The sequence below is a fragment of the Anopheles merus genome, chromosome 2R (assembly GCF_017562075.2).
Source record: "Anopheles merus strain MAF chromosome 2R, AmerM5.1, whole genome shotgun sequence".
Taxonomy (NCBI): Eukaryota; Metazoa; Arthropoda; class Insecta; order Diptera; family Culicidae; genus Anopheles; species Anopheles merus.
The window spans coordinates 3,236,750-3,264,731 of record NC_054082.1 but is presented as its reverse complement, the minus strand read 5'-3'; the positions used below and the strand labels follow the sequence as shown (position 1 = coordinate 3,264,731).

The 27,982-nt window shown below is 48.4% G+C and overlaps 2 protein-coding genes across 6 annotated transcripts; one reads left to right on the top strand and one right to left on the bottom strand.

The window, feature by feature from the left end:
* Positions 1–217: 217 nt before the first annotated feature.
* Positions 218–23,853, bottom strand: LOC121587651. Of its 5 annotated transcripts, XM_041904627.1 has the most exons (7): positions 23,618–23,853; positions 23,281–23,528; positions 4,169–4,526; positions 3,981–4,094; positions 2,335–3,909; positions 2,117–2,246; positions 218–2,043 (listed from the first exon to the last, which is right to left on the bottom strand). In XM_041904627.1, exons 3-7 carry the CDS (start codon positions 4,334–4,336, stop codon positions 1,682–1,684), a joined length of 2,349 nt encoding a protein of 782 aa, XP_041760561.1. In that variant the 5' UTR covers positions 4,337–4,526; positions 23,281–23,528; positions 23,618–23,853; the 3' UTR covers positions 218–1,681. The 5 variants fall into 5 exon arrangements, with proteins under 5 accessions (XP_041760561.1, XP_041760563.1, XP_041760560.1 ...); XM_041904629.1 differs by having other exon boundaries at positions 23,281–23,853; XM_041904626.1 differs by lacking the exons at positions 23,281–23,528; positions 23,618–23,853 and adding an exon at positions 9,809–10,676.
* Positions 18,663–27,550, top strand: LOC121587656 (probable sphingolipid transporter spinster homolog 3). The gene is made up of 5 exons (XM_041904639.1): positions 18,663–19,108; positions 25,082–25,335; positions 25,424–25,850; positions 25,948–26,422; positions 26,487–27,550. The coding sequence occupies exons 2-5, from the start codon at positions 25,106–25,108 to the stop codon at positions 26,915–26,917; spliced, it is 1,563 nt and encodes a 520-aa protein (XP_041760573.1). The 5' UTR covers positions 18,663–19,108; positions 25,082–25,105; the 3' UTR covers positions 26,918–27,550.
* Positions 27,551–27,982: the final 432 nt, after the last annotated feature.

The following is a 27,982-nucleotide window of genomic DNA, read 5'->3' as shown; positions in this document are numbered from 1 at the left end:
CACCAACACACTCACACTCACACACACTCAGACACACTGGACGCCGTTGAGTACAAAGAGGGACTACAAACCACCGCTACCTGATCCGTGGGGAGTAATACGAAGCGTTCTGGTGACTTCCGGGGAGGCTACATGTGATGTGATTGTGGCACTATTGAGTAGTTATGCCCAAGGGTTTGATTGATATTTGGAACACTTTTACCGATCGTCGTTTTTGATATTTCTTTTTTTTATCTACCTTTTTTCTATGCACTGTTTGGCCAACAAGAAAATGATTGGAATGTGGCACGCTCTACATGAAACGGCACGGGTTTTGGCACTGCTTTTTTGTTTGTAGGATATCTTAGTCTGCGTCTAGTAGTACCCCACATCGCACACATGCCCCATTTGACATCGTGTTACAAGCGAGCTGCTGCTGATTTTCCAGCACTACTCCAGCACTACACCAGCGGGCTAATACTGGTCACCACTACTACTAGCTACTACCATAAGTGCACTGCAGCGCTTCTACTGTAATGTGCTCTCCACAGCCGCACCCGCGCGAAGCTGCTTGAGTTTGGCATTGTAATTTGTTGTGCATTTTCGCCTAAAGTGTGTTGCATATACTGCATGCATATGTTTGCCACTAAGAGTATATGTATAAATTTCCTACACGCACTCCTCCCATCCCATCTAAGTATATGTGATTCTGTTAGTTTCGTTGACAATTGGCACACAGTCAGAACATCCATCGAGCAGCCGCTACAATAAGCACTTCCGTTTTCAAAAACTTCCCTGCAGCGTGTGATACTTTTTTATGGTTTAGCAATGCCACCGCTCCACGGTCCACATTCAAACACTCCGTTCCCTAATTCTTTGGCATGAGAAAGATGTTAAAACGACGGGACGCTAGTCTAATAGGGCCACAACGTTGCGATGGCCGTGCGGAAACACTATTGTAATTACACAACGGTTCGTTTGTGGTGAAGGTGTGATTGAACATTTGAAGAGAAATCTCCCACACACACACAGAGTGCTTTTCGTGTTCATAATTCCAGCAACATTGAAAGATTCGATGGGTCCAGGAATTCCCGCCATTTCTTCTGCAATGTCTCTGCAATCAACGATCTAAATGTAGCCGGTCGCTTTAGAACAGGAGAACAACGAGAGCAAAACTTCTCTAGACTACGCTGGAAGGCTAATAGTTAGCTGATACAACTATGGGGCCAGAGCAAAGGGGGCATCAGGATCGCATTAAATCATCCGAACAGATATTTCAGATAGAGAGAGACAGAGAGTCCTTTTGATCGGCACTACTGTGCGCGCGGTTCCCCCCGAACGGCCAACAATGTCTTGTCCACTGTGTCTATTTCCACCAAATTTCCAAGGCAATGGGTTAAAGACCGTAACTACGTGTTAACTCTGTTTGGTGGGAGGATCGAGGATCCTCCGGGTGTTTTTCACGACCACACATCACATGTCCCTCACGCAATGTCCACGATACACGCAAGTACGACGCAGTCAGGCAACGATTACCGGGAGAAGCAATGGCTCCATAAGCTACCTCGGTTCGCACAGTTGTGGGCCAGCAAAGCACTACCATGTCCCGCAGATCGATCTCCCGCCCTTCTCCCCCCCGTTCCCAGGAGCTTCAGTAGTGCTTTTGCTTCACCAAACATTAGTAATCGTGCGCACACAGTCGTCACAAGCTGAGCTTTAGCGCTTTGCGCTGGTTTTCCAGCTTCAGCTCGAGCATGGTGTACGGTATGACCGAGATGACGAGCAGTATCGCGAGGATGATGATTTTCGGCGCCTCGCAAAGCACCCCGTGGCCGGCAAACGTGACGGCCAGCCCGAGGAACCGCAGTGCCTGCAGCGGAGAGGTCACTTCGGCGAACTTGTTCGGATGGGTGAGCGTAGTCAGCGCAAACAGCAGCGTCTCCCAGACGGCATTGCAAACGCCCCACGCTGCCGGTATGACGTACAGCACGGCACTATCATCCCTGGAAGGCTTCCAGCGCAGCAGAACCAGCAGCAGACAGGCGTGAAACATGAAGCCAGCAACTGTGAACAAAGCAGGGCACAAATGTAAAACGAACTCCCATCCATTGTGTGTGGAGACATGCACAATACCTACCGATCACTACTACCCGCTTGGTGTGTCTCAGCAGCATGCTCAGGGTACAGGCGGCTATCAGCTGCATCACACCCATGCCGATCAGCACGCCCGCCACACTGTTCGGGCCTAGTTCGCAGGCAACAAAGGCCTAAAATGAAAAAAAGTCACAAGACAAACGGTATGAACGATCCTGTCGACTGGTCACACACACACACACACCCGTCTCCTCTTCTCACCTTCATAAAGTCGGCCATCATGTACGCTTGCTCGGTGCCGACGAAGTAGGCGAGCGGTCCGGCAAACAGCAGCGTGTCGGACATGCGCCGTATCGAGTCAAACTTCACGTTGAACTCAATGTCCGTCGTGAACGCGGTCACCGTGAACGCCAGCACCCCGAACACGAGATAGATGCCCATCAGCGGTGTCGCACCCGTGTAGCCCCGCAGCTTGAGCTGATTCTCCAGCGCGCTGCTGTTGATCGGCACGTTCCTGTCCCACACCGGGCACAGATGGGAGCCACAGATGCGCTCGCCGTAGTCGTTCGTCTGGAACATGCTGTACGGAAACCGGTCCATCAACTGGCCCGCCGGATCCTCGGCACCCCCGGCACCACCCGGTGGACCGGTCGATGTGCTGGCCGGGTGGAACCCTTCGTCACCGTTGCCGGTCGGATCGGGCAGCCGGATGTTGTACAGAAAGTACATCGTTTCGCGTAGAGTCGGCATCGAAGGAGTGGGCTTGCTGAGTTTTGTGCTCTCAGTCGTTGTGGTCGTTGTCGTTGTGGTTGTTGCGGTCGTTGGGATTTTTGGCGTGTCGGTTGGTTGGAGCTGTTCCGTCGCCTCGGGCAATGACATAAGCATGTCTCGGTACAGTGGCAATCCACCGTCCGCGGGCTGGTCGGTGTGCGATCCATTGTACGTTGCCATCGTTCCGTTCAGTGTTCCCGTGAGTGCCGCATTTGGGACCGGCGGACCGAGACTCGTGATGTAGTAACAGCCAATCCGGTTCGATCCGGAGGCGCACGTCAGCACAAACGCAGCCACGATGGTGCCGACTATCATGCCAAAGTCTCCCGCCGCTCGGAACCAACGTCCCAGGCGACGAACCTGCTCCTGCCGGCTGCATATTAACCGATGATCGTCGTAGCTGTCCGCATTGGCACCGGCCGTGCTGGTTCCTCCACATTCGGGCTGCGAGCAGCTCAGCTTGCCCGCCATCGACACCAGCAGCGCTTGCTTGCAGATGACGGAAGGGCCGAGAAACATGCCGAGCAGCAGGTATGCGGGCACCAGGGCCAACAGCACCGGGTAGATGTGAGCGGCCAGAAACAGACACAGAGCGCCGTAGCTGGCCGCCAGCACGATGGAGTACCCGAAGCGCTGCACCAGCTTGGTCGTCATCAGGCTCATGCCGGCCGTCACGGCACAGCACAGGCTTAGCAGGCCCGACCCAACGTCCGGACCGGCGGCCAGCCACGATTCCTGCTGGAACCAGGTGGAGTTGGCACCCTGCAGCACGATGAGCGGTATCAGCGCGGTGCACATGAAACCGTGCGCCACCGCCACCAGGATAAAGTTCTTCGTCATCTTCGAGCGGACGTGCGACGGGATCTTGTGCCGACAGCCGTAGCTTCGGTTCTGCACCGTCAGCAACTTGCGCACGGACGTCGCGCCGATGGAACTGTTGACCGAGTCGCGCCGATGTCGGTTGCCGAGCGAAGACGACTGGAACTGGTAGGTGGCGGGAAACGTTGGCCCAACCGAGATCCGATGGCTGCGGTTCGAGGCCGGCGAATAGTTATTTAAGTATTGCTGCAATGGAAAAGAGTGCTTCAATTGCTGTCGAAATATCGCGACAGAAGCTGGGCTGCGCTACTACTTACATCTATGATCGGGTCGTCCCAAATGTGATGCGCCTGTCCAGAGCTTCGCGTTCGCATCACCTTCCTCGAGCCGGGCGGACATTTCTGCTGAAAGATACTCTTCGCTGCTGCAATCTGTATAATCAAAAGAAGGGAAAAGAATCATAATCTTGCCCCAAACTCACGTTGGAATGGTTGTAACAACGCACGTTTTGCTTATGGATAAAGACGGGTCGTTCCAACGTTCGAATCGATTCCTTCTCCCGGCCAAAATCACGCTCAATGATGCGTTCGCGGGCAAGGATGCGTTCCCGCTCTTCCAGACGCCTTTCCAGCTTTTCGGTCGAAAGATCACTCAAGTTTGGCAAGCTGCCCATCTTATCGCACGACGCACGACTGTTCACTGTCTTCTGCAACCTGTTGGATTGGGTAGATTGAGCTGCTGTCTCAAGTACTGTACGTGCACTGTTGCAAATGCTATAATGCGCTGTTGGGAGCACTCATCGTTACATCTTGACACACATATGCACACACACACGTTCGTTAGTTACACCCACAGCTCCTTTGCTGTGGAAAGGAAGGGAATGAGAAAGAGAGAAAGACTAAATTAATCATAATTTTGATGTCTACAGATTGACAGATTTGCACATGGCGTTTCCATGGAAACGCAGCTTGCAAATGAGGTTGTCCACAAACAGAACTCTGGTTCTAGCGACACTGGAATCAAATTGGAATTCCATTGGAAAATGATACACCTAGAAAACAGAACGCAATCAGCGGGCCCACTCACTCCACTCTTACCACAACGGAACACGGTGTGTTTACCCGATTTAGTTACCGAGAATATAAAACAGTTTGTGGCTTCGGTAGTTCCTCGACAACACTGCAGCAGGGTGTAAGTAAATCAGAGCATTTTCTCGCTGAAACTCAATTTTCTCTCAAACCGTTGCAATGGCTACTTCCAGCTAAAGTTGTTCTTCAAATGGGAAATATAATGTGTCCGTTCCTCGAAACATGTGGAGCTATTTTACCGTAGGCCGATGATGCTCAATAATTGAATTCAGCGCGTTCCCAGAAATAGCCACCACAGAGCACCATAGAGTGCACCTCCATCCACCAACACTGCCGACTGTGGGAGAGTCCCATTACGGATACGGCTGACCCTGAAATTGGTAGCCACAGCACCATTCCGTTGAAAATTATTATTGTCGGTCGTGCCAGAATCGGTTCCAGAATGTTCCTTCCGTTCCATAATGTCTCATGCAAAATGCACTTGCACAAGCATCAACTATGCCATGATTCAACGAATTTACGTGTGGCAGCGGCACTAGAGAAGACAGCAAAAGCTATCGCCATGGAAACGAACTGCTTCAGCTGCCTCACAAAGCCCGGCAAGTGTTTCCGGGTGCAAAGTTTTCCCTGCTTGCGGAACTGCGGAACAACAGGTATTAGGCAGCTGGCAGCGAGCGTGTGACAGGCCCGGTTGTGAAATGTCATCTCCCCGTCTAGCACAGCTCTCCTCCCACGTCCGGGCGAAAGTTTTTTAATCACCCTGGCAACATCAGAGCACATCCGGCTTGGCGCGCTGATTGCTTGGATGGTTTGGGATGGCTGTCTTTAGCATCGTGTGGTTCGGGTTTGGTGTTTGGTGTAGGATTTGGCAGTCCAACGAGTCCAACCCACACCGGTAACCTCCAACGAAGGCATTCAGTAACGTAATACTCCGCTTGAAGGCATTATTTTCATTGCCCTGCTGTAAGAGATCAGTTGCATTTCTTCAACACACACACACCAAATGCTCTTCCTTGGGAGCATGCTATTGTTTTGTTGCGGACAAACGGGCAAATGATACGTTGTTTACGTTAACCTACCAACCTAATAAAAAGGACACAAAGAGCCATAACATAACATAAAGCATCAGCATCAGGCACACAATGAAACGCGCTCCATTTCGTCCACCAGTATCATAACAGCACGACGACGCTGTGACGCGGGCGAAAGAAATCTGTCATTTTCATGAACCAATAAATATGAGATCCTTTTTCTAGCAACTCCTACGAGCCAGGCTCTCGGTAGGCATCTTTACCATTTGTCTATTTTTGCATAAGCCGCCAACAATTCACATTCATGCAAATCATCGCGCACGCTAAATGAAATACGGACCGCCCCAGCCACGTGCCAACGTCGTACAGTTTTCGAAGCAAAGAGTTTGGGGAACGCGGGAATGTTTCTCCGGCGTGTGTGTGTGTGTGTTTGTGCATGGAGATGTAATGTCAATAACAACGGCCACAAATTTTACCATCCTTTCCACCGGTTGGTGTGCGCTTGTTTATTTTTCCCGGTTCGCCCGCCCACGTGAGCGTAATTTATTTGCAAATATCTCAACACGCTTCCAAATACGTCCCCGTGTACACATTTTCCGTGGGAGACAATTTTCTGGAAAGTACGATTGTATCGCCGTGTTTGTGTTCCAGAAGAAACGTTTCGCTGCTAAAGCTTGATCACGTTTCGTGCTTCGTACCGCAATTGTCTTAGTAATCCGTGGAAGAACCTCAAGCCTCAGGGCAGGAAGGATTATGGAGCAGCCCGGTCGTCCATGGAGACGCCTAGTCTTTAACGAATGATTGCCGCAACAGCACGCTGCATTCATCGCCCCAGTTCAACGGTCTGTGGTAATGTAGCTAAACAGCTTTTCACACGTCAATTATTCCGCTTAATGCGACAAGCAGAGCAAGTGCAAGTACACTGACTCGTACACAGTTGCGTACACAGTGGGTCATTGACTATCGGCGTTGCTGGAACATCCGCCGGATAAGGCCGGCGACCGACCGTAGACACCCAAAGAAAGTCGACAACACCAACCACTAGCGATACCATGAATCGGTCTTAGGTGAATGGTTGGTTCGCACAGTCACATTCTGCTATGCAAATTACCACCCGCGCAACGAGCGTTCCATCAGTGGGATGGAAAATTCGCGCACACACACGCACACACAATTCTTGAAATTATTTTCCCTTAAATCACTACTTTAGATCATTGCCATATTTGCAAAGACGTCAACGTGTAGTGCCCACGCTGCTGCAATGATAGATGTCTGATAAGCGTTGAACTGTGTTTGCAGGCTAATTAAAAGTGTCTTCTTATTCCACTACATGCGCAACCACTCAGTTGGTTGATTCGCATTGATTTTCATAAAACATTGCTTTTGGTAGCGATGTATCAAGCTGTGTCAACATTGGTTCGTCATGCCCGTCGGTGCCGTGTTATCTTAGGCTTAATCCCTTTGATATCATCCACTTTGGTTGAATGGAAAATAAGCGAGGTAATTAAAACACACTTCCATTCCAATAATTGAATTGGTTGGGATGAGTAATGGATGGTGAAAGTTGTTATTTTTGAAGGTGGAAATGTTCCGGATTGAGGATCACTTAAATAGACCATTGCCTTGGTAGATGAACCCTCGTCCTATGATCTGAAAAGTGTTTGCATTAAAAAAACTCATTCAATTCACTTTATGAGAAGAGCTAAAGAGTTGGAGAAGACATTTTGGGGGGGGGGGGGGGGGGGGGGGGGCGAAAGAGCAATCATTTATTCATACAAGCGAATCTCTCATTGAATTGCAAAACGCAACTCACGCAAACCGTGTTTAAACAAGGACTTTAAACGCAATTTATTTTCGATAAACAACAAACAAAGCACCTCCAACGACACTGTTAGCGTTCAATCAAGCCAACAGACAACTCAAGAAGCCAGCCAATAAGGCGCAGATTCGTGGAAAGTGGTGTTCCATCTTGCTATCTCCTCCCAGCCGGTCACCGCATTTAAGGTCGCCGGGTGCAAAAGTCGACTCCGGGAGCTCATGTTAGCTCTTCAGCCCGAGACCGGGACTTCTCGGAAATGCTAACATCCATTCTCCATCGTTGGCACTTTTTCGCACTGTAAAGACCGCTGTCGAAGCGAACGATATCGCGTGCGGAAGTAATCTAATTAGAATGCTTCAGCTCGAGAGGCGTTCAACATAGAACAATGCGAATTTGAGGAAACTTTGAGCCGTTTGCTCCCGAAGACGTGCCACTAAGTACGAAGGGGATTGTGCTTGGTGTTGTGCAACAATCAATAGACGCCAGATGCCCGCACGAGAAAGCGCGGGCACGGGGCTTTAATGGGAATAATTTTCAATATTAAAAGTGAACATAATTCTCACTTTGGTGTTTTTTTTTTTTGGTACAAGCAAAACTTTTACTTACAGCGATTCCCTCGAACATTCTACAAATAATTTAAAAGTGCTGGAAAGTTGTTTTTTCCTTCCTTCTTTAGAAGAGAGTATGAAGGATGGCAGCTTGTTGGGAACGTTTCACCGAGGACATGATTAGCCCCCGGGGTAGAGCTGGAAACATCAAACTCCGCTAAAGGTCGTTCTGAATTATCGACCATTTGGCTTTGAGCTTTTTCGGTTGCTGCTATCGACAAGCATGTTTTCTTCTTAAAAGATTAAAAAGAATGGGTAAAAGGGGGTTAGTTTACCATCTGCTGTTGCTCTTGTAAAAAACCCCTCTTGTCTGTTGTAAGCACAACATGCAAGAATTGTAATTACCGGGAATTAAAAACTGGAACACCCCTAAGGGTTGGCAAACTGAGAAACCAAAAAAGTCACGTAGTGTTCCCACCGGCAAGGATAATTTACTGGAAGTACAAACAATGCCCGGCTTTCCAGTAAACGACACGCTTGCTGTGCAAAGTTAACTAAAGCTTTAGAAAATCGGACAAATTTGCCTTACCGAAAAGTTGTTTGAAAGTTTTGATTGTATTTTTCCGTTTTTCTTCCAAAATGAGTTCCATATTTCTTTAGGCGCGAGGCCCATAATTCTTTGCGCAATTATTGTGAATTATTAATACCAAATTCAAACCTTCAACTTCATGGTCGCGCGCTCTGTGCGGGTGAAGTGAGACGTAACAAATGGACGACCTTTCTACAGATTCACTAGACAGTATCATTAGTTTTTGAGTTTACACTCTGCCCACTATTCGCCTACCGGGTCCGGATCCCAACATCTCCCCTGCCCCCCCTTCCCCTCCCAGCAACAACCGTCAGCTAGACATGAATAATCAATTTCCCAGCGAACCGAGAGGGCCAATTTCGTACTGGAAGGTAGAAACTCTAGAGCCACACTGTCGGCCTCCTGCCAGTGTGTACTCCGACAGCAAGACATCCAAATTGCATTACTTACAAATGGCGTCCGACCGGGTGAGGATACACTGTCTTTTATATTCCGTTGTCTGGGACGACTGGGAAGAAGGCGCTCGGGATGGGATGTAAACCGTACGAGCTCTCCAACTTGAGCGGACAGTATCACGGAATTGGCACTTGGTTGGAGGGGGATAAGATTGCTCCGTTCAATCACTTGCGATGTGGCGGCGCAGCAAAGGGTATGAATTGTTAAACAACTAATCAAGTCCGCAAAACGAATTGCGAATTTGTCATTGTATTTCTTTAGAGCGAGGTTAATCAAGATTAACTGTCCTGCTGCAGAATAGTCTCCCAAAGGGGACTTTTCAATAAGCGAGGATTGTTTTGGTGGGATAATATAAACGATGAAATTAATCGATTGATAACAACGAATCAATTACAGGTCTAAAATGATAACAAAAAAGGCAAAAAATAATACCATGAAATTGAACAAAAACCACTAACAATCTCCTCTTTCTTCTCTGGGGTGTTTTCTTTTCGTCCCAATTTCTGCCCGATTGTACTCAAACCGCAACTGCGAGGACACAAACACTCAGAGAGAGAGAAATATCCCCGTTTTTTAAGGAACAAAAAAAAAAAAAGAAAAACATCCTTACACACCTATGCATGCAATGGTATCCGTATTCATTTCAGTGTACGCGAGCCTGGGTACACTCGTACGACGCAGGATGGTAGCCACAGACTCCCGCTTTTCCGCTACACTGTCACTCCCTGTCACAGCCCTTTTATGCCACCATCTGCGTACGATGCAGAGTCGCAGTATCCTTGACAATGCGACACGACCACTTTGATCTATTCACCGTACTCCCCGGACCGTGGAGGAAACGCACTACACACTGGTTTTGTTAACTTTTACAGCTGGTTGAGCGTCAAAAGATTACGTTTTCTTACTATTTTTGTACACTTTTGTGGGTCACAACGGAACGATAAGAAAGTAATGGACAAACAACACTCACAAGCACGCACACGACGATACGCAACACACTTTGCGGACAACCTGATTTCCCAGCAGGAGGTTCACAGCTTCGATTTTCCTATTCCATCGAACGCCGCAGCAACCACTTCTGTCCTTTGTGTCTCTTTTCACAACCAAATCCTGTTCCTTTCCATGTTTCGACGTACAATCAGTTCCTTTTTTATTGCAGCGTGTTTTCCCTGAGTGATGACAGGTTGTATGGAGCGACGCTGTACCAGCTCCCAGGCAGGCCGAAGGATACTGTGACACTGGCGGAACATTCTACATTGCACCATCCTTCATAAACATACTACGCGTACAGTGCAGTATCGCACACACACAAACACTTGTGTCGTTCGTCGCCTGCACTACTTTACAAAACCCCCTCGGATCCTTTGGGGAACGTCGTCTCACTCCTACATGAAGGATGGATGCTGTTGCTACGGCAGCGACGAGACTCGTTGGCGGGATTTTCCTGCCATTCCCAGGCACTGTGGTCCGTCTATGTATCCGCACACACACACACACATCGAGCACCGATCAAGACAAGGATGCCATGGATCCACTCCACTAGGAAGAATTGGTGTCCCTTTTATGTGTATGTGTGTGAGAGAGAGTGATGCTGGCTATCATCGTGCCTTCCCTTGCCTTCCCTCGTTGCTGACAGATTGCAACACATTTTGACAGCTGCTAGCAACGGACATGCGCATCCTTCGTTTCTTGCGTTTGTGTTGGAGAAGCTTTTACGCCGAGAGTAGCTTTTGCCGGCACGGACGATAAGCGGTAGTAGCTTTCACGTCCGTTAGGATGTTATCGAAAGTATTGGTTCAAAAACTGACGCTCTTATTTTCCACCAGTTCAAGAACAATACTTCCATATAATTACTTACTATTTTTATGATATTTGTATAAAAACTTAACCACCCATGTATCACCGCCAGTTAAAACCCATCCTAGCAGCAATCTCGCTAAAACATCAACTCAAACTTAATTATCCAAAGTTGAATGACAGATTATTCTGCTACACCCGAAACTCCACGACGCCGCGGAATGACGTCAGCCCAAAAGGCCCACAAGATAGACCGCGTACCGCCCTCAGCCTTGTGCTAGATTCTTCCGCCGTGAGCCTAAAATATCGTAGATTAAAAATGATTATCATCGTTTGGGAGTAACATAGACACGGCAAGCTCGAAATGTAAAAATATAACGCATAAACCCCCTCCAAAACGAGACCCAGAACGGACGGCATGCCAAAGCACGCCCTCGAGTTAGTTCGCCGCGGTGGAGTCATTATTCAAAACTGAAATCATGACACGGTTCAGACAATCGAAAGCTATCCTTCGCCGTGTTATCGATGCGCAAAAGCATCGCTCCAAGTTCACCTAAATTAAATTTAAATGTTTAATCGATTCGAGAAACAATTTCCATAATTTCCCCAACTAGCTCTGTTCGTTCGTTCCGATTGATGCGCTTCACCTTCCCGTTGGAGGACGCATCTTCTCGAAGATCCTTCTCGTCAATACGGGGAAGAAATGTGTGCCCAATCTACGGCAAGATGGTGGTTTACTGTTATCACCCCGAGATCACAAAGACTGATACGAGCATCATAACCGTGACTTAACGTGTTCCCCCGTGCATCACTCTACCGTAACAAAACTCATAAACAAAGTTATTGATTTTCCAGCATCCGGCAGCTTTGCGAACCCACTGTAACCGTCTGTTTTGCATCGCGGTTCGGAAGCGGGTCGAATTTGATGAAGTGGAAAATTGTAATGCCAACTCCAACATCGGTTGCTAGCGGTGGCCTTCGTGCGTATGTGTTTCGCAGTATGAAAACACAGAATTCGCAAAAGAGCGTAAACACAAATAAGCGTAAAAGTCGGAAGCTGTGTAGCTTAACTTTAACGCGGCCTAGTCTTGGCCTAGTCCATGTGCTTCCCGTTTCTGTTTACCGCGTTTCGCGCAATGTTTACGTTCAATGTACCAGTCAACCTTTATAAATTGAGCGTCAGCATTGGGCAGAGGAAAAAAAAACAAACGGCTCCTTATGCCTCAACTGTCCCTCAACACGTCTGGCTGTGATGTAATACTTCCAATAGGACTACGATGTTCGGGATTTTAACCATCGCCCGTTCGGTTAATGAGAATATTGCACGCACAAATCATAATTATCACTTCATAGCACAATCAACCTATCAGGGAACGATTGGACACGATATGAACGAAAGCAAAAGCACTCATTTGCATGCTACCTGTGCCCTCCACCGTCCAACGCACCCTAATGACACCATTTTGTAGTCTCCAAAGTGCTCTAATCCCGTACTCATTAATCCATCGGCCAGACATTGAAATCACAACACCAACCACACCAAACCCGCTTCATCTTACACTGAGGTTTCGAAGCAAAAAGAAAAAAACCTCAACCGCAACGCTTCACTCCCCTTCCTCATTGGTCGGAGCACCAACCCAACCCCCAACGGAAACTATTTCATTACCAACCGGTTTATTGGGTCGGTTGGCTCTAATTTTGCTGGCTCATTATCGTACGACCTCAGCGAAATCGTTACGAGCCCTTGATGTGTGAGTGTTGTGAGGGAGGCGGCACACAAGTGAGGAAGCAACAATGAAACCAAAAGAGAAAAATGCGACCTCACCACCAAGCAGGTCTTCTTCCCCAGAGGAAACTCATTACCCTTTACCAGGGCGTTGGTGTGGAGTCCAACCGGCCGGCCGGATCGTCGGTTTGGCGGGTCTTTGCTGAGCTCTGCTATTGTGATGACTTTAATGACAGGTTTCTCCCGGGACTGAAGCTCAGTGCTTCATCAAAGCTCCACACACAGCGTGCCCTAAACATTGTGTCCCATCAGAACGAAACACTCTGGAGTGTCTGGAGAACAACGCAAACCGATTCTAATGTCTTGTCCGCAAGAGGAGGTTCGTCGTCGTCGTCGTCGTCGTCGTCGTCGCTAAAAGCCATCGATCAATACCCACTACTAGCCCTCAGTCCTGCTGAGTCAGCCGTAACTCGTGCCGTAAGCTCTATAGCGAATTGTTCTGTTCTCTGCCGTCTCTTCGCCGCGGGTTTGGTTTTCGATTGGTTTTGCACGAACTGGTAGTGGCGTGCCAGGAGGAAACGAGAAATTGACGTAAAAAATTTGTGAGCAAATTCTTTGCCCCGAACAATCCGGTTCCACTCTTAAGGTGACTGCCGAAACCGAAACCCCCGGCGTGCGTAACGTATCGAATGCGCATTCGTTCCACATTAGAGGATATACCTGCATAAATCGTGGAGTTATTGACGGTCTACAGCAACATCACATTTTGGACAACAATCGTTTAATTGAATTATACGAACGATTGAGCTGCGTTCCGTCGCCAATTGAACGTATTTTTAATAGGAAATGTGTTACAATTGGTACAGCACGTGCCACAATACAATAAAATAGACAGTAAAAATGTTTACTGTAGACTGATTACTTTACATCAGGAAATATATCTATGGACGATTTTTATACTACGCTACTCAATCAATCATTCATCAAAGCTCACACACAGTGAGACATTATTGATTAACTTCAGCAGCTGGTCTAGTGCGCTCCCTTCACACATTGAGTGTGCATTAGAATTTAATTACCGCATCTCCAGATGGCCACCGTCACGACTGCAATGTCTGGGGCGGGTCATTATTGCATGTAGCTCCATTACCAATCCCCTGGAAAGGAATGTACCTCCACTGCGGCAATAATATGCCGGCGACACAGTCTAGAATACTAGAATACTGCAGAACCTGTAGCCTGTTTCCAGGCAATCTTCGTACTGCTGGTACATACAAATCCCTCCACTAGGTGTCTTGGCAACCGAACGAACAGGTGCGTGTGGCATTATACAAATCTCTACCACCGTTTGTGCTAATCAACATGTTCAACGCCATTCGGTCCCAGGTTTGCCAGCAGCCCCACGCTCACGATCGCTGATTCGATATGTGCATTTGTAAGATCGGCATTATTCTGGCGTGGGATATATGGCGGCAGTATTACATAAACGTGATTCTCTCAACGATCACTTATATTCCTTTACCGATTGGATTAGAATTTTGTATTCGTAGTGCCTTGTAGGCAGCGAATTAGTGAGGAATGCTCGACCATATCCAGCCGGAACCTTAATTTTAACTGAATTAATGAGACCCACTATAGCGTTTCATTACAATGCAACGCTCCAATGACGATTACATTCACCAAAACCCGTGTGTGTGTGTGTTCGTGTGACTTTATGACGCCTTTCCCTTTACGTCCAAGTTCTTATCGTAAGGTCCTTCGTCCCGTGCGCGTGTTTCTAGATCAAGTTCACAGATCCTGCAAACTTCCTGCTGGTGTTCTCCTTGCAATCACCATCTGTCCAACCGTTCCAATAACCTTACCTCGATCGTTCAACTAAGCCTACGTTCCTTGTTTTTGTATGCAAACTTCACACATACGCCACCAAGCCACACCAATAAAAACCTACTGACCCTTCGCTATTGACCCTTCCACCTTCTCGCTGTCGCAGGTTTTTGTAAGCTTTGTTACACGCGCGTGTGCAACACTTTGCGCAACGGAATCGTGAGTCCCAACGCCAATTCCCCATGCGGTTCCCGGCGGGTCGCGTTGTAGCGACATCTGTGTGTGTGTGTGTGTGTGATTTGTTCTACCGAATCGAGAAGGCTGCAATGGTTCGTGGGGACCCAGACACCCGTTCACCGCCGACCGGGCCCCGATGGTGTGCCAATTTTTTTTTTTTTGTCCTTTTGTCACGAACACGGTGGCGATTGCAACCCAAGAACAGCCCACAGCAACTCCCGAAAAGGTCACCTAGAACGAGCCAATGCTCTGGTTGCTCCGATCGCGACTGATGGGAAACAAAAGCTTCGCCTTGTGGTTGCGATAAAACGTATCGGCGAGTGGCGAATGGCGAGTGTGAGAGACAATCAAACAGACGCCCGAAGGACTTGCGCCGACGTCCATGAGATCGATGCACTTGTTGCACATACAATTCGGCAACTCACTTGTGATTTCTTCAAACGCTTTGCTAGGGTCAGCTCCCGGCACTCATGCAAAGCACACGCAGAGCGCTTTAAAACTGTCGCACCCGTTCACCGGCCACCACCTGTGCTGTCGGAGGGTATTAATTTACGGCCCGGCGCTGACGCTTTGGGACCAAGGTTGCACCGGGTGCAGCGGCCGGGGGTGGATTCCAATCACTTTGGACCACCAATGGCCAGCGGGTACATGAGTACGAGGAATGTTTAATGCTGCTAACAAACGACATTTTCCTTCGGCCTCGCCTCCCCTCAGTGAGCGAGTTTTAACGATGCTAAGCCGTATCGTGTCGGACATTAATGCCTGTGCTTGCATAAAATACAAATTTGAAGTGTCTAAGGCACATTAAATTTCTGAAGTGTAAGAAAAATCGTTTGTTTCGTTGATGATCTCCTGTTTACATCTGTTCGCTGACCACATTACTCATCAAAGCGGTGTAAGGGAGCTGAAGAACTGGTTCCATGATCTCCCAAATCAAAACATTGAAAAAACCCAAAGTTGACACTGTCGTTAAACCACCAGGAAGTGGATCAAATTCCTCGTCACCAACCCCTCTGTGGACAAACGAAATTAGCGTTGCTTTTCGATATTGCTCACCGTCGTCCCTGGGCCGTCTTCATGGGATTTCCTTCCATTCTGGCGCACACCCTACGCGACCGGGGTCGAATACCCGTGGCAATGTGAAGACAGATGGAAAACCCACCCGCCCCAAATGCGCGCCGCACCGACTAGAACCGGTTTGAACTGAACCGTACCACAGCCACCGGATAGCGAAAGTTGCGAGTAGCTACGAAATGACCGCAACCACCCCAAAACAAGCATCATGCACGCGGGTCTGGGCTGGGTTGGGTGCTTTTTTTTCTCTCCTCTCTCATGTGCGCAACTTCTTGCGACTACTTGCTGACGAGCGGCTGATGAAGTAAGCCTCACCGTTGCATTGAACTTGACCGTGTGTGTGACGACCATTGGGAAGGTTGGGAAGGCCGGGCCTTACATTCACGCTTCCAAATGATGCCAATCAGCTTCGCATCATTGAACTTGGCCGTGTGTCTGTGTCTCGCTGCGGATGCTTAGGGTAATCCCTGAGAAGATACCTCGGTGCTTGGGATTGAAGATCTGATTGCACGAGGGGACACACAGTCACGAATAGACGTAGATCTGGTTGCCTTTTGATCTCCGATGAAGCAACATGTGTGTGTGAGTGTGTGGAGCGAACGTCCAATGACCGCGTTCGTTCTCCTGCTGTTAGCTGGCTGACATCCGCCGGGAAGAGACCTTGAAGCATCTGGATAACTCATGGCTCGAAGAGGACTGGAACAGGGGCTTTTTGTTTTACCGGCATAGCTGGAGCTTGGGCATGGCTTTTAGCACAAAGTTGCTGAAACATCCCGAACCACCGCTCCAAGATATGGTTACTCGCCAACCAGTAGCAAACACATCGGTCGGATATCTATCATGAGTATATAAATAACTTCAATGTACTGTCGCGCCTTGCGCCTCCGTCTCAAAACGCGCTCCGCGTTATGAACTATGAGCGATGGAGAGACACAGAGATTAAACCAAATTAGGAACAGCGTCGGTGGACAGGCTAACTGGTTTTGGGGTAACACAGGGCCCGGCCCACAAACAGACAGACGCAGGCACGCACGCGAGTTCGCAGATCCAGGAAAACAAGTCAACCATGGCAATGATGTCGATCATCGATCATTCTTGCACGCGAAACTGGGGTCGCGGTGGACAATTCTGAAATGAATGCGTACCACCTTTGTATGAGATTCTATTTGCGTGTCGTTGTGCAACCAACCGGTCACGAAGATGAAGACACACATTACCGGAAAACTGCTTTTAATGTGAATGTCGCCAAGAGTTAATAAGCTGCAGGAGATCAATTACTGTTTTGTCACCTCAACAGAATGCAGACCATTTCGGTTCCAAATTAGATTATTAGCCGCTAGCCGACAGTGCCAAAGTGACGAAATGGCACCCATCCAAAGAAGCCAATGAAGACCCCAACCGACGGTAATAAGTGATTAGGGTACTGGTGCGCTTTGGGTTCTGTTGTTAGCGCCGGAAAAGGGATAGGTGAACCTATCGGTGCGTGAAAATGTCTATTTCAAGCCGGAGCGAGAACCCGTTTTTCCCTCATGGAAGGCCTTACCACAACCTTCGAAGCACCCTCATTAACTTATGCAATTAGCACACCGGCTCGACGATAGCAACAGATGAGATCAGGGCAACATTTCGGTACCTTACCTTTCTCCGGCGTGTGCCTATCTGCTTGCAGTATGATCGATTACCCGAAACCGACCGACCCCTGGTTTCGCGGTCCTAACCACACACAATATAATGTCTACATAATGTCAACAGACGCGTTTGCCATGCCCGGGCAGGTAATAGGATGGATTCTAATCACATCAAACGCTTCCATATTACACGCAGGTATTCCTCACCAAGTGCGTCTTCGTGTACTTCGTGTGAATGGGATACCACGAGCGGGTAGCACAGCACACCTCGACAATCTAGAAAGTCAAAAACAGCTCGCCCTGGGCAACGATATATGGCAAACGGTGGTGTGGTTTGGCATCACCGGCAACTAGACGACGAGACACAGGTAATTGATTTTTCCGTTCAAAAACTATCAACAAAACAAATCAACGGTAGCGCAGTGAAGTGTGTACGCACCGTTCTGACGCGGTTGCTATGACGATCGCTTCGGGGGAGCTTGGTAGGCACGCTGGCAACCACCCCAAGAACAGAATGCAAGTAACAGTGCGCTTCCGCTGTGTAGCGATATATGTTGTTTTCCAATATCCTCCCGTCTGCTCCGTGGGGTGTGAGGCACGCAAAACCAAGGCAAGGCAAAAACAAAACGAGAGGGGCCAATTACTACCCGTTTGCTACCCGGTTAGTTGCTAGACGATTTTGTTTTGCCAGTTGCAATTGCCTTCCCGTTCGGCGAACCGGATTGTGCGCCCCATCCAAGAACTAACACCACCATCGCAGGGAATTCCATCCGAACCAGAATAGATCTGCTTTCCAGAACTTTATGCTCCAGGGTCAACTGGTGAGCCAGCGAAAAGAACAAACCATCCCAAGAACACTCCCGAGAGCTCGGCAGTGGTCGTAGTTGGGCCAGTGCATGCCAGGGTCCCCAATTCTGCCGTGTGGCCCCAGCAAAGACCCAGAGCCATTGCCTCGGACGGTGCGCTTACCCTTCCACCAGTTGCCACCTTATGGGCGCCTTCAGAACTGGTTACCTTACCGCGGCGGCTGGTTACCTCGCACATAGCGAGTGCTCCTCCCTCTCTCTTTCTCTTCCACCTCTTTCGCACCAACGCGCACGAAGCCCTCGCGTATGTGCGGCTTGCGGTGCTACGCGAATCGTACGCGTCTCGTCATTCCTGACTTATATTGGCGCGCTCGGAGCCACCGCAAGCTTATTTCGAGTCCGAATCGCGCCGGAGACGGTTCTCGTGTACGGTTGGAAGCGGACGAGCAGCGAAACTCGATAGACAGTGTCTACCACCAGAGCCGGAGAGGTTCTCTCGATCGAGCTCGACAGTGTATCGTGACGAAACAGTGCGCCATACCAGTGTCCAGTGATCGAGTGCTAGAGCCTAGCTCGCCCCAATTGTGGCGGTGTGTAGAACAACAGTGAAGAAGTAACAGTGCTGAGAATTTCTCTCCCTACTAGAGAAGAGAAGCAGCTTAGCCACTAGGCAAAAGTGTACCGTGCGCTTTTCGCGGTGATCTCTGCGCGGTTTTTTTGTGAAGCGTACTCTAAACAGCAGGCAGGACTAGAGCTGGACCGAGCTCCAACCCAACCGTGCGCCATCCTACTCCCGCGTGAAACTTCCTCAACTTCCCAAAGGTGAATGTCGGCAATTATCTGCAATTATTTCGGACTCAATCATTGCCCTGCCGGTGATTCCCATCTTCTCCGGCACTCCCTTGAGGGCAGGAAAGGGCTCTTACATCACGTTCTTTGTGGCTGTTCTGACTTTGTGCTTACCTCATCCTGTGATCGTGTGTTCTGTGCGTTCTGCGTCTTTAATTTCCCCGTCTGTGTAGGGGAAAAAATCATAATATTACGTGCCTCAAAGTCAAGAGCATTGAATTGTGTGGCGAATTCACAGCAAAACCATACAGAAAACCCAAAGTCAAAGTGTGGAAGGACGATGTTTGGGGCAAAAAGTATACCACCAAACGACACCCTAACGATCATGCCTTCACCGCTTTAAAGTGTGAAAAAAATCCTCACTCATTACTGTACTCAAAGCCAAACAGGGCGGCAACTCATAATTGAATCAACAGAATCGATTTGTACCTACGATTAGCTCGATCGACCAGATCCATACCATAAGCAGTCATTTAAATTACATTTTTGGTACGGTACCAGTGGATCGTTTTTTGCTCTCGTTTTTTTTTCTTCTTACAATGTTTTATTGATGTGTTTTGTTTTGTTTTGTTTTTGCGCGGCAAGGTGCTATTGTCAATGTTAGGTTTGAAAATTCCGCGCCAAAGACCTTGTGCGCACGCAGTTCCGCGTTAATCGTACGCGCGTTCACTCACCCACGCAACTTCCCCTCCCCCGGTGTGCACTGTTGTTTTTTCGGGTTTCAATGGCACGAACGGAACTAGCCGACGGAACGGATCGTGTGAAAATCACACCGTCGAAAATCGAGGCCACTAATCGTATCGATCACAAAGTCAAGGATGGCGCGCTACGTTTGCCGGTTCGAGTATGCGTGTAAAACTGTCAATTATAGATTAAGACCAAGCAACAGGCTGCTAATCCACCATAATATCATGCTTGCTTCAATATCGACCCATTACTAGCAGCTTGTTGATGCCAAGATTGTCACCGCACTGGGTGGAACTCTACTGCCCATGCATGTTGCTGTGTTTGCACCTTTCCGCTGGCAAAGGTCAACGAGAGACCTAATAATATTCATAATTAATTTCCGCCTGCATAGAAACGGTGTTAACCCACTTCTCTTATGCTATCGGCATCGGCGTTCCGGTTGGGCTGCTTGGGCATACCACCACGATCGGCAAACGATCGGCCGTCTGATCCAACGTACTGGCAGGCTCGCCGGAACCATTTATCATCTCCGCACCGAGAGTGTGTGTGTGTGTGTCGTTCTTTTGGAACGATCACGGCACGCAGATCGCATTTTATGATCGGGTTTAGCATGAATTTTGTTCTCCGCCGTGAAATGGATGCCGTTTATTACGACTTACTGCTTGCAATCGCGACGGCCAATCAAACAAACAAAGCAGACAGAGCAATTCGTATCCGCTCCCAATTGGCCACCATGAACTATGGATCCAGTACGAGACAAGACCTTGGAGGGCTGGAATTTACGAGCACAACGAAAAGAGGACAGCCTAAAAACCACAACGACAGCTCGTGCACAGTAAAAGCCCAGCGCGTGCTTAAGATGAGCGGGCTCGATCACGAAATGTTGGACAGTGTTTCTGTAATCTACAAATGTGCTAAATTTTACGATGAGTCGTCTGTCGTCTGTGAACCCGGGCAAGATCAAGGATGTTTGTTTTCAAAAATTCCTTTCCGCTTGAAATGTTTCATCAGATGATCTAATAATACAGCTCGAAGATTGTTGTTTAACTCATTGACGGATAATTTATCTTCCTGGTAGCTGTTTGTGGCCATTGGATCTTCCGTTAGAATACCTTACAAAAACTACGGAAATATTCCTCAACATGGCGATCAAGTAGCGCCTGCTAACGAGGAACGATCACGATCGCACAACTTAGATTGCTGGGATGAATGCGAGGTTCCGTTTGATTTCAAATTTTAGCCCCATAAACTAGCCATTTTGTCATTCCTCGAGCAAGAAAGAGCGAAGTGCGTATGATGGCCGGGCGACCACAATTTATCATCGATTTTACCTTGAACTTGCGCCATGGTTGGTACCGTCCAAGAAGGAAGAAGGAATTGAGTGAGAAAAAGCACACACGAAAAAAAAAACCCTAACCAAACCTCCATCGTTGCGGTCTTTAATGAAGCGCTAAAACACAACGCACACCGTGGCAGCTACATGAAATGTGAAACAAAACTACAAAAAAAAATGGTTTTCGATCGTAATCCAAGCTCGCAACTCAGCACGCACGCTGGATCCCTTTCGAGTGCGTACGGAAGAATACATCGCAAATGAGTGAAGCTGAAGCTTCTCGCTGGCTTTCAATTTCATCTCGCTCCGTGGAGAAGAAGCGCGAAGCAGTTTAAAAAGCTCCACTGGAGGCGGACGGTCATTAAAATGTTTCGTTCCAAACAGCGCATGATGGACGCGAATCTTTTAAGGGCGATCGTCTATTTTTTACGAGCTCTGTCTGTCAGCTCTGGGGTAATTGATTTCAAGGATGGAGAGGGGAACCCGTCACCATTAAGTTGCCATAATTAGATGGCGCTTCTATTCGATTTAGAGACTTCAATAACTTGTTATGTTGTTCTAAAGGATGGTTCCTGACATCTTTTTTTATATTTTCAAGATCACAAGATCAGACGAGAACACATAGTGTAATATGTTGTAATTACTAATCTCTAAACATAAGAGTATCATTCAAAACATCTGAATTCTTTGGAATATATTACATTATGTTTAAATTAGTTATCTTTATCTACCAGCTTTTATCGCGTTTTATTGAAGGATATGAGCAAACGTCTGTCCATAACTTTGTTTTAACGATACAAAAAGTGTGATATTTCGCACCAGGAAATCAAATACTTCCTGCTCAATCTAGCAAATGTCACACTATTAAGGACGCATAAATTCACATTCACTACAGAAAATGATTCAATTATCTAATGGACTAGTATGACAAGGCAATTCATTCATTAACGCACTTTTTTTTCAATGCATTTCATCAATTAAATGCAACTGACAACCATATCGCTTCATATTGCCATTCCAATCGATTCCAATCGGTGGTAGTTCCGTGTAGCGACAAAAGTTGCCACCGGCAAAAGCATTTGTAAATTAAATGTAAAGGCAAACGCACCTATATGATGAAAATCAACGAGATTCAGAAAATATACTTCTACGTATGCGTAATATTTTTGAAAAGAAAAAGGCTTATTGTCGGTTCTATTTACCTACGCTCCTGGTGATCCAAATGCTAGAATCGCCTCGGTCGGTGTTAATTGATGATTAAACTGTAGCAACTTGCAACCACCTGGTCGAGAGTTCCACTTAAGTGGCATTCGAACTTGAACTTGAAAATGTAAACGTTTCGGTGTAATCCGCTCGACTTCCACTGCTCTCCAGCTCACCCCCGCATCTCTGGCACGGATATGCGTTGGCGGAATATGCGTTGGCGGAACCTTCTCGTACGATGCGAAACGTATGAAAATATCATATCCGTGTCCAACGGGGGAGAGACATATGCCGAGCCCAGTTCACGATATCGGATCCGGAGAAGCCTGATGAATAATTCTTCCAAGGTATGTGCTACACGGTAAGCGCTGTGAGCAAGTCAATCAACCTCTGGAACGGATCAAGCAATTAACTCCGAACACCCAAGGGTCTAGTTTGCTGCAACAGGTGTTAGAATCGTGGCTGCAGTTTAGCGCACGGGTAGTAGAGGCAAGGTACTTAGAGTCAATCGAGTGGTTGAATAATTAATGGGTAGAGTTTAGCATCTCTTTCGCTACGAGTTGAATAGTAGAAGCAGTCTTGAACGATCTAAACAAGTTCGTAAAACTATGTTTTATCGTCGCACAGCTGTTTTAAGACACTAAGCCGGGAATTTAGTACGATCCACTAAAGCACACGGTTTATGAATGTGTTGACGAGGAAGGCAACACCTCGCATTATAGCGATTATACCGGTTCATGGACAACTCTCTGCTAAAGAGTGTTGTTGACTCTCCGAAACGAAATCCACTTTAAACATGGCACCTTTTCTTAAGCTCATTAAATTTCGAGCAATCCGTGTTGATTGCCAGAACCCGGAAATATCCTGCTCTAACAAATTCAAGCAGCAACACAAACTGCATTCTTCCGTGCTCCTTCCCTACCTGTTACCAAACTGTCTGTCTCCGCATTTGCCGTTGCACACACCTGGCAAGATTCGATGGTAAAGTATGTCGATCCAACAGGTAGCAGCACACACCGGTGTGGACCCGCCGCATGCTCTGCCCTTGTTACCATGGTGATACGTGGACGGTGTGTCAACTATATCTTGTCTGACGGGTAGGCGCCCCCTTTTATCGCTTCGCCAAACTTTTAAGCTGCAACTACACTACGGCCCACCGAGAGGGTGGTGCTGAAAGTGAAAGGATTATTGTCATTTTGTTTCATTTTTGCACCACAAACACAAACACACACACAGGCACGGGCGCAAAGCCAGCTTACCAGTGACAGGAAATGGGACGGAAAGGCAAAAACCCAACAATGCAGCAAGAACGTTCACGTCCAGCGAGCTACGCTGGACACGCCACACCGTTGAGTGTCTCGGAGAGTCGATGGTTACCTTGATCTTGGCAAACCCGTACGGTATGATACGTACACTCTAGGGGCACAGGTGGTATCGTATGTCGATCGTGCGTGTTTGCGACTGGGGACACAATGTTACGATGGGTTGTATTTCCGGAAAGGATGTCAATTATGGTAGTAGATATGAGAGAGTTAGAGTAGGCTTTTGAATATAGCACCAGCAGCAACCGAAAGTCGATATAGAATCCATTAGCGAGCTCATATGTCATGCTAAAAACAATCACAAACCATATTCATCCAGTAGATAGGAGTCCAGAACTCCCTTCAGCAGAGATCTTGATTCAAGGCCTAACACTACCCCATACGGGAACCTTTTACTGAATATCTCTAAAGTCATTTGGGGACATTAATTCCTCTGTCAACAAAAACAAAACAAGGGTAATAAAATAAAAACGGTGTAAAGAACACATCCGGCTCTCTGACGGCACTCTCTGTTCACCGTTCACCGTAATTAAATAAATATAGTTTACATTATTCAAGTTACACCACATTCACTGGCACAACAATAAGAGCAATGATCGAACGACGGGCAAAGGAAACAAAACGATCGTACGCGAGCCACACGCGCCGCCATCCTATTATTTAATCACACAACAATCAAAAACTGCATCTCATCCATAAATCATCAATCACGACCCGTCTGCCACTGTGCACTTAACCATCGCACGGGTTTATTAGTGCTCTCCTGTGCTTGCCTTGTTCGTGACCGACGGCGGAACGTGTCGAGGCATCACCCGTCTGGCGCAAGCATCATTCAAATATGCAGATTCGCGACAGCTAGATCATCCTCGGAATTACATTCTTGCGTTGCATAAGCTTACGCCTTATTGGTCACTGTTATGACGTCATTTTAAAGCTTCTGGGGGAAAAAGCACTGACCCTATTTTCTATGATATATCGTGTCGGAGCGCGGTCGCAGTGATTGATGATCGTACCGAACAATTATAGATCTATTAATTACTCTACTGGTCATAAATGGCTGTGTGGGTAAATTGAATGTTCAGACAACTGATGATTACCCTCGAACACTGTAATGAAAAATTACAACCGTAGTTTTTTTTCCATTCCACCGCCAAAAGGCCTTTCGGGTGGGAGCAGCATCCTTTACGAAACCGAACCAAACGGTTGTAAACGCCTGGAAGCTCCTTCTCCGTACTAACACACTGATGAGAACACACGAGGGCCATTGTCACTTCACAGTCACAGTCGGGACGCGGGTGCGGGCAGCGATCGCACTGCTTCAACAAAGGTTACTTGTCCCACTAACACACTCCACCGCCTGCCGTTGTGCGGCTCCGTTATTTTCCGTTCCGATCTCCATAGCTCACGCCCAAAAAGCAACCAAAAATGCAGTCCTCAATGATGGAGAAGCTAAGCTTCCTGTACAAACCGTACGTGCTGGCGGTGCTGACGATCGGTTACATTGCCGGCGAGCTGGGCCACTACCTGATCGGCGTCACCTCGAAAGCGACCGCCATCGAGCTGGACTACGGTGATCAGGCCTGCCAGCAGAACCATACCGACTTCCTGCGCCACGAGCTGCCGGCCCAGTGCGCGGAGTTTATCATCGAACACGAGTAAGTAGCTCTCTCCCTCTCGCTCTCTCTCTATGGCAACACGACGCATGAGTGCTTTATGAAACGGTCTACTTTGCTCGAACGACAGATGCCACCAGCAGCACATCAACGGCACAGTCTACTGCGAGTGGAACTACAATGGGCTCGGGCTGGAGTATCAGCTGCTGGCCGGGCCGAGCTTCATTGCCGTGTTTACGGTGATGGGCGTCGTGCTGGGCGTGGCCGCCGATCGGTACAACCGCGTGCGGATGCTGTTCGTGTGCACGCTCGTGTTTGCCGTGGCCATCCTGCTGCAGGGTACGGTGAAGGAGTACTGGCATCTGATACTGCTGCGCATGGTGATGGCGGCGGGCGAGGCCGGCTGCAATCCGCTCGCCACCGGCATCATGTCCGACATCTTCCCCGAGAGCAAGCGGGCCCTGGTGATGGCCATCTTTAACTGGGGCATCTACGGCGGGTACGGCATCGCGTTCCCGGTCGGCCGTTACATCACCAAGCTGGACATCGGTGGACTGGTAAGTGGAAGACTTGTGTACTTGCCACTGTACTTGCTGGACTTTTGTCTAATTGAACCCCCCCCCCTCTCTCTCTCTCTCTGTCTGTCTCTCTTAGGGCTGGCGTGTGTGCTACTATGGTACGGGTGTGCTGGCACTCATCATGGCCGTGCTGACCGGCACGACCCTGCGCGAACCGGAGCGTCAAAGTATCGGCGAAGATGCCGCGGGCAAGGCAAAGATTAACCTGGTGAAGGTGCTGCTGCAGCCGCGCGTGCTGCTGCTGGTGCTTGCCGCCTCGATCCGCCACTCGGGCGGCATGACCTTCGCGTACAACGCCGATCTGTACTACAACATCTACTTCCCGGATGTCGATCTCGGCTGGTGGCTGTTCGCCGTGACGATCGGTATCGGCAGCATCGGTGTGGTGGTTGGAGGCATCGTGTCGGACAAGGTTGTCGCCAAGATGGGCATCCGGTCCCGGGTGGCCTGTTTGGCGATCAGCCAGCTGCTGGCCACGCCGTTCGCGTTCGGTTCGGTGTACTTCGAGCCACTGTGGGCGATGATCACGCTTGGAATCAGCTATTTCTTCGGTGAGTGAGCCCTGCAAAAGCGTCCGCGTTTCCATGGTAACTAACTCTCTCGCTTATCTTGCAGCCGAGATGTGGTTCGGCATTGTGTTTGCCGTGCTGGTGGAGATCGTCCCACTGCAGGTCCGATCGACCACGATCGGCGTGTTCCTGTTCGTGATGAACAACATCGGTGGCAACCTGCCGATCCTGGTCGATCCGCTGGCGAAGGCGATCGGTTACCGCGGCTCGGTCATGTTCTTCTACGCCGGCTTCTACGGCATCAGCACGGTGCTGTTCTTCATCACGATGTTCTTCATGGACGGACCGAAGCCGGAGGAGACGGCCGCCACCATCGGGCACGATCCGACCAGCCACGCGAACCACGTCGAGATGGGCCACGAAAACAACACCTTCCAGCCGGACGATTATCTGCCGTCGCCGCACGCGAACGGGCATACCGCCAATGGGCATCGCAACATAGTCAGCGTACGACCATCGGAAAGCAGCCGTCTGTGAGGGAAAGCATTCCTAGGCATTCGAGGGCCAGGCAAATAACTATGGGCCACCGGTTCTACACGACGACCTAACTCGCAACGTACCTCTATCTGGTGTGCCCTGTAGACTGTACATGTTTTTTTTTTTATTATTTTATTTTATTGTTTTTCTCTCTCTAATAAGCGTGCCACGCCAGCCACGATGGCGCAATGGCGAGACCTGTTGGGCCGGGCGCAGAATCTCAGTAGCGCGCAGAGTGGCCAGAATCTCTCCCATTGATTGACTAAGCTTTTGATAAGATGTATTTATATAGTAGTAATCGATATCGATGACAACCACAATAATGCGCACATGCGAGTGAAGAAAGGGGACACAAACCACGACGAACAGAATTCACACAAATCCGTTCTTGTAGTTCGTGATGGAGGTGTCGCGACCGATTAAGTACAATTCCCCTCCTCCCGATAGGAGTACGCTCGCGGCCAATCTATCAATAGAGCTTTGACCTAGGTTATTTAAGTAATCAGCTCAATCACGTGCGTCGCGTCTAAAGCTAATTTTGTAGAACGTGTGCTACTACTATCATTGATAAATAATAAATCCACCAACGCGCAACACTCCTCCTGGGATGGAAACATTTCGGGGCGATTTTAATTCATGAGCTTCGATTTCACTCTGGTTCGGATATTATGCCACAGGCTTCAAAACACGGACGTTTCATGTTTCTCGTTTTGCCTCTTTTATTACTTAATGTTTTAGTTTATCATTTGCTCATTTGTGTTTGCCCATTCGCTTTCGCAGTAGCAGATCTTTTTTGTTTTGTTTTTGATCGCACATTCAATGATGCTTTGCTGCTGCTGCTGTTGCTGCTGTTGCTTCATGTTTAATTTTTGTATGATTTTCTGCGTTTTCTTTTGTTTCTTCCACCACACACCACCATCGCCCGATTCCTTCTGTGTTTTGTGAACTTTCTTTTCTTTTTCACTGCCTCCACCTTTCCACTACAAGCCTGTGTTGTGTTGTTGTTTTCGACGATTGTGTTTGATAAAAAATACACCAACGAATATTATGTGTACGAATATATGT

Bases quoted from the DNA above. Each gene is read 5' to 3' on its own strand.
- LOC121587651 (XM_041904629.1), bottom strand. From the start codon at position 4,336: ATGGGCAGCTTGCCAAACTTGAGTGATCTTTCGACCGAAAAGCTGGAA. The intron at 3,910-3,980 runs GTAAGTAGTAGC...TTTCCATTGCAG, and splicing joins GGGACGACCCGATCATAGAT to CAATACTTAAATAACTATTC. The intron at 2,247-2,334 runs GTGAGAAGAGGA...TTTTCATTTTAG, and splicing joins TGATGGCCGACTTTATGAAG to GCCTTTGTTGCCTGCGAACT.
- LOC121587656 (XM_041904639.1), top strand. From the start codon at position 25,106: ATGCAGTCCTCAATGATGGAGAAGCTAAGCTTCCTGTACAAACCGTAC. The intron at 25,336-25,423 runs GTAAGTAGCTCT...CTCGAACGACAG, and splicing joins GAGTTTATCATCGAACACGA to ATGCCACCAGCAGCACATCA. The intron at 26,423-26,486 runs GTGAGTGAGCCC...CTTATCTTGCAG, and splicing joins TGGAATCAGCTATTTCTTCG to CCGAGATGTGGTTCGGCATT.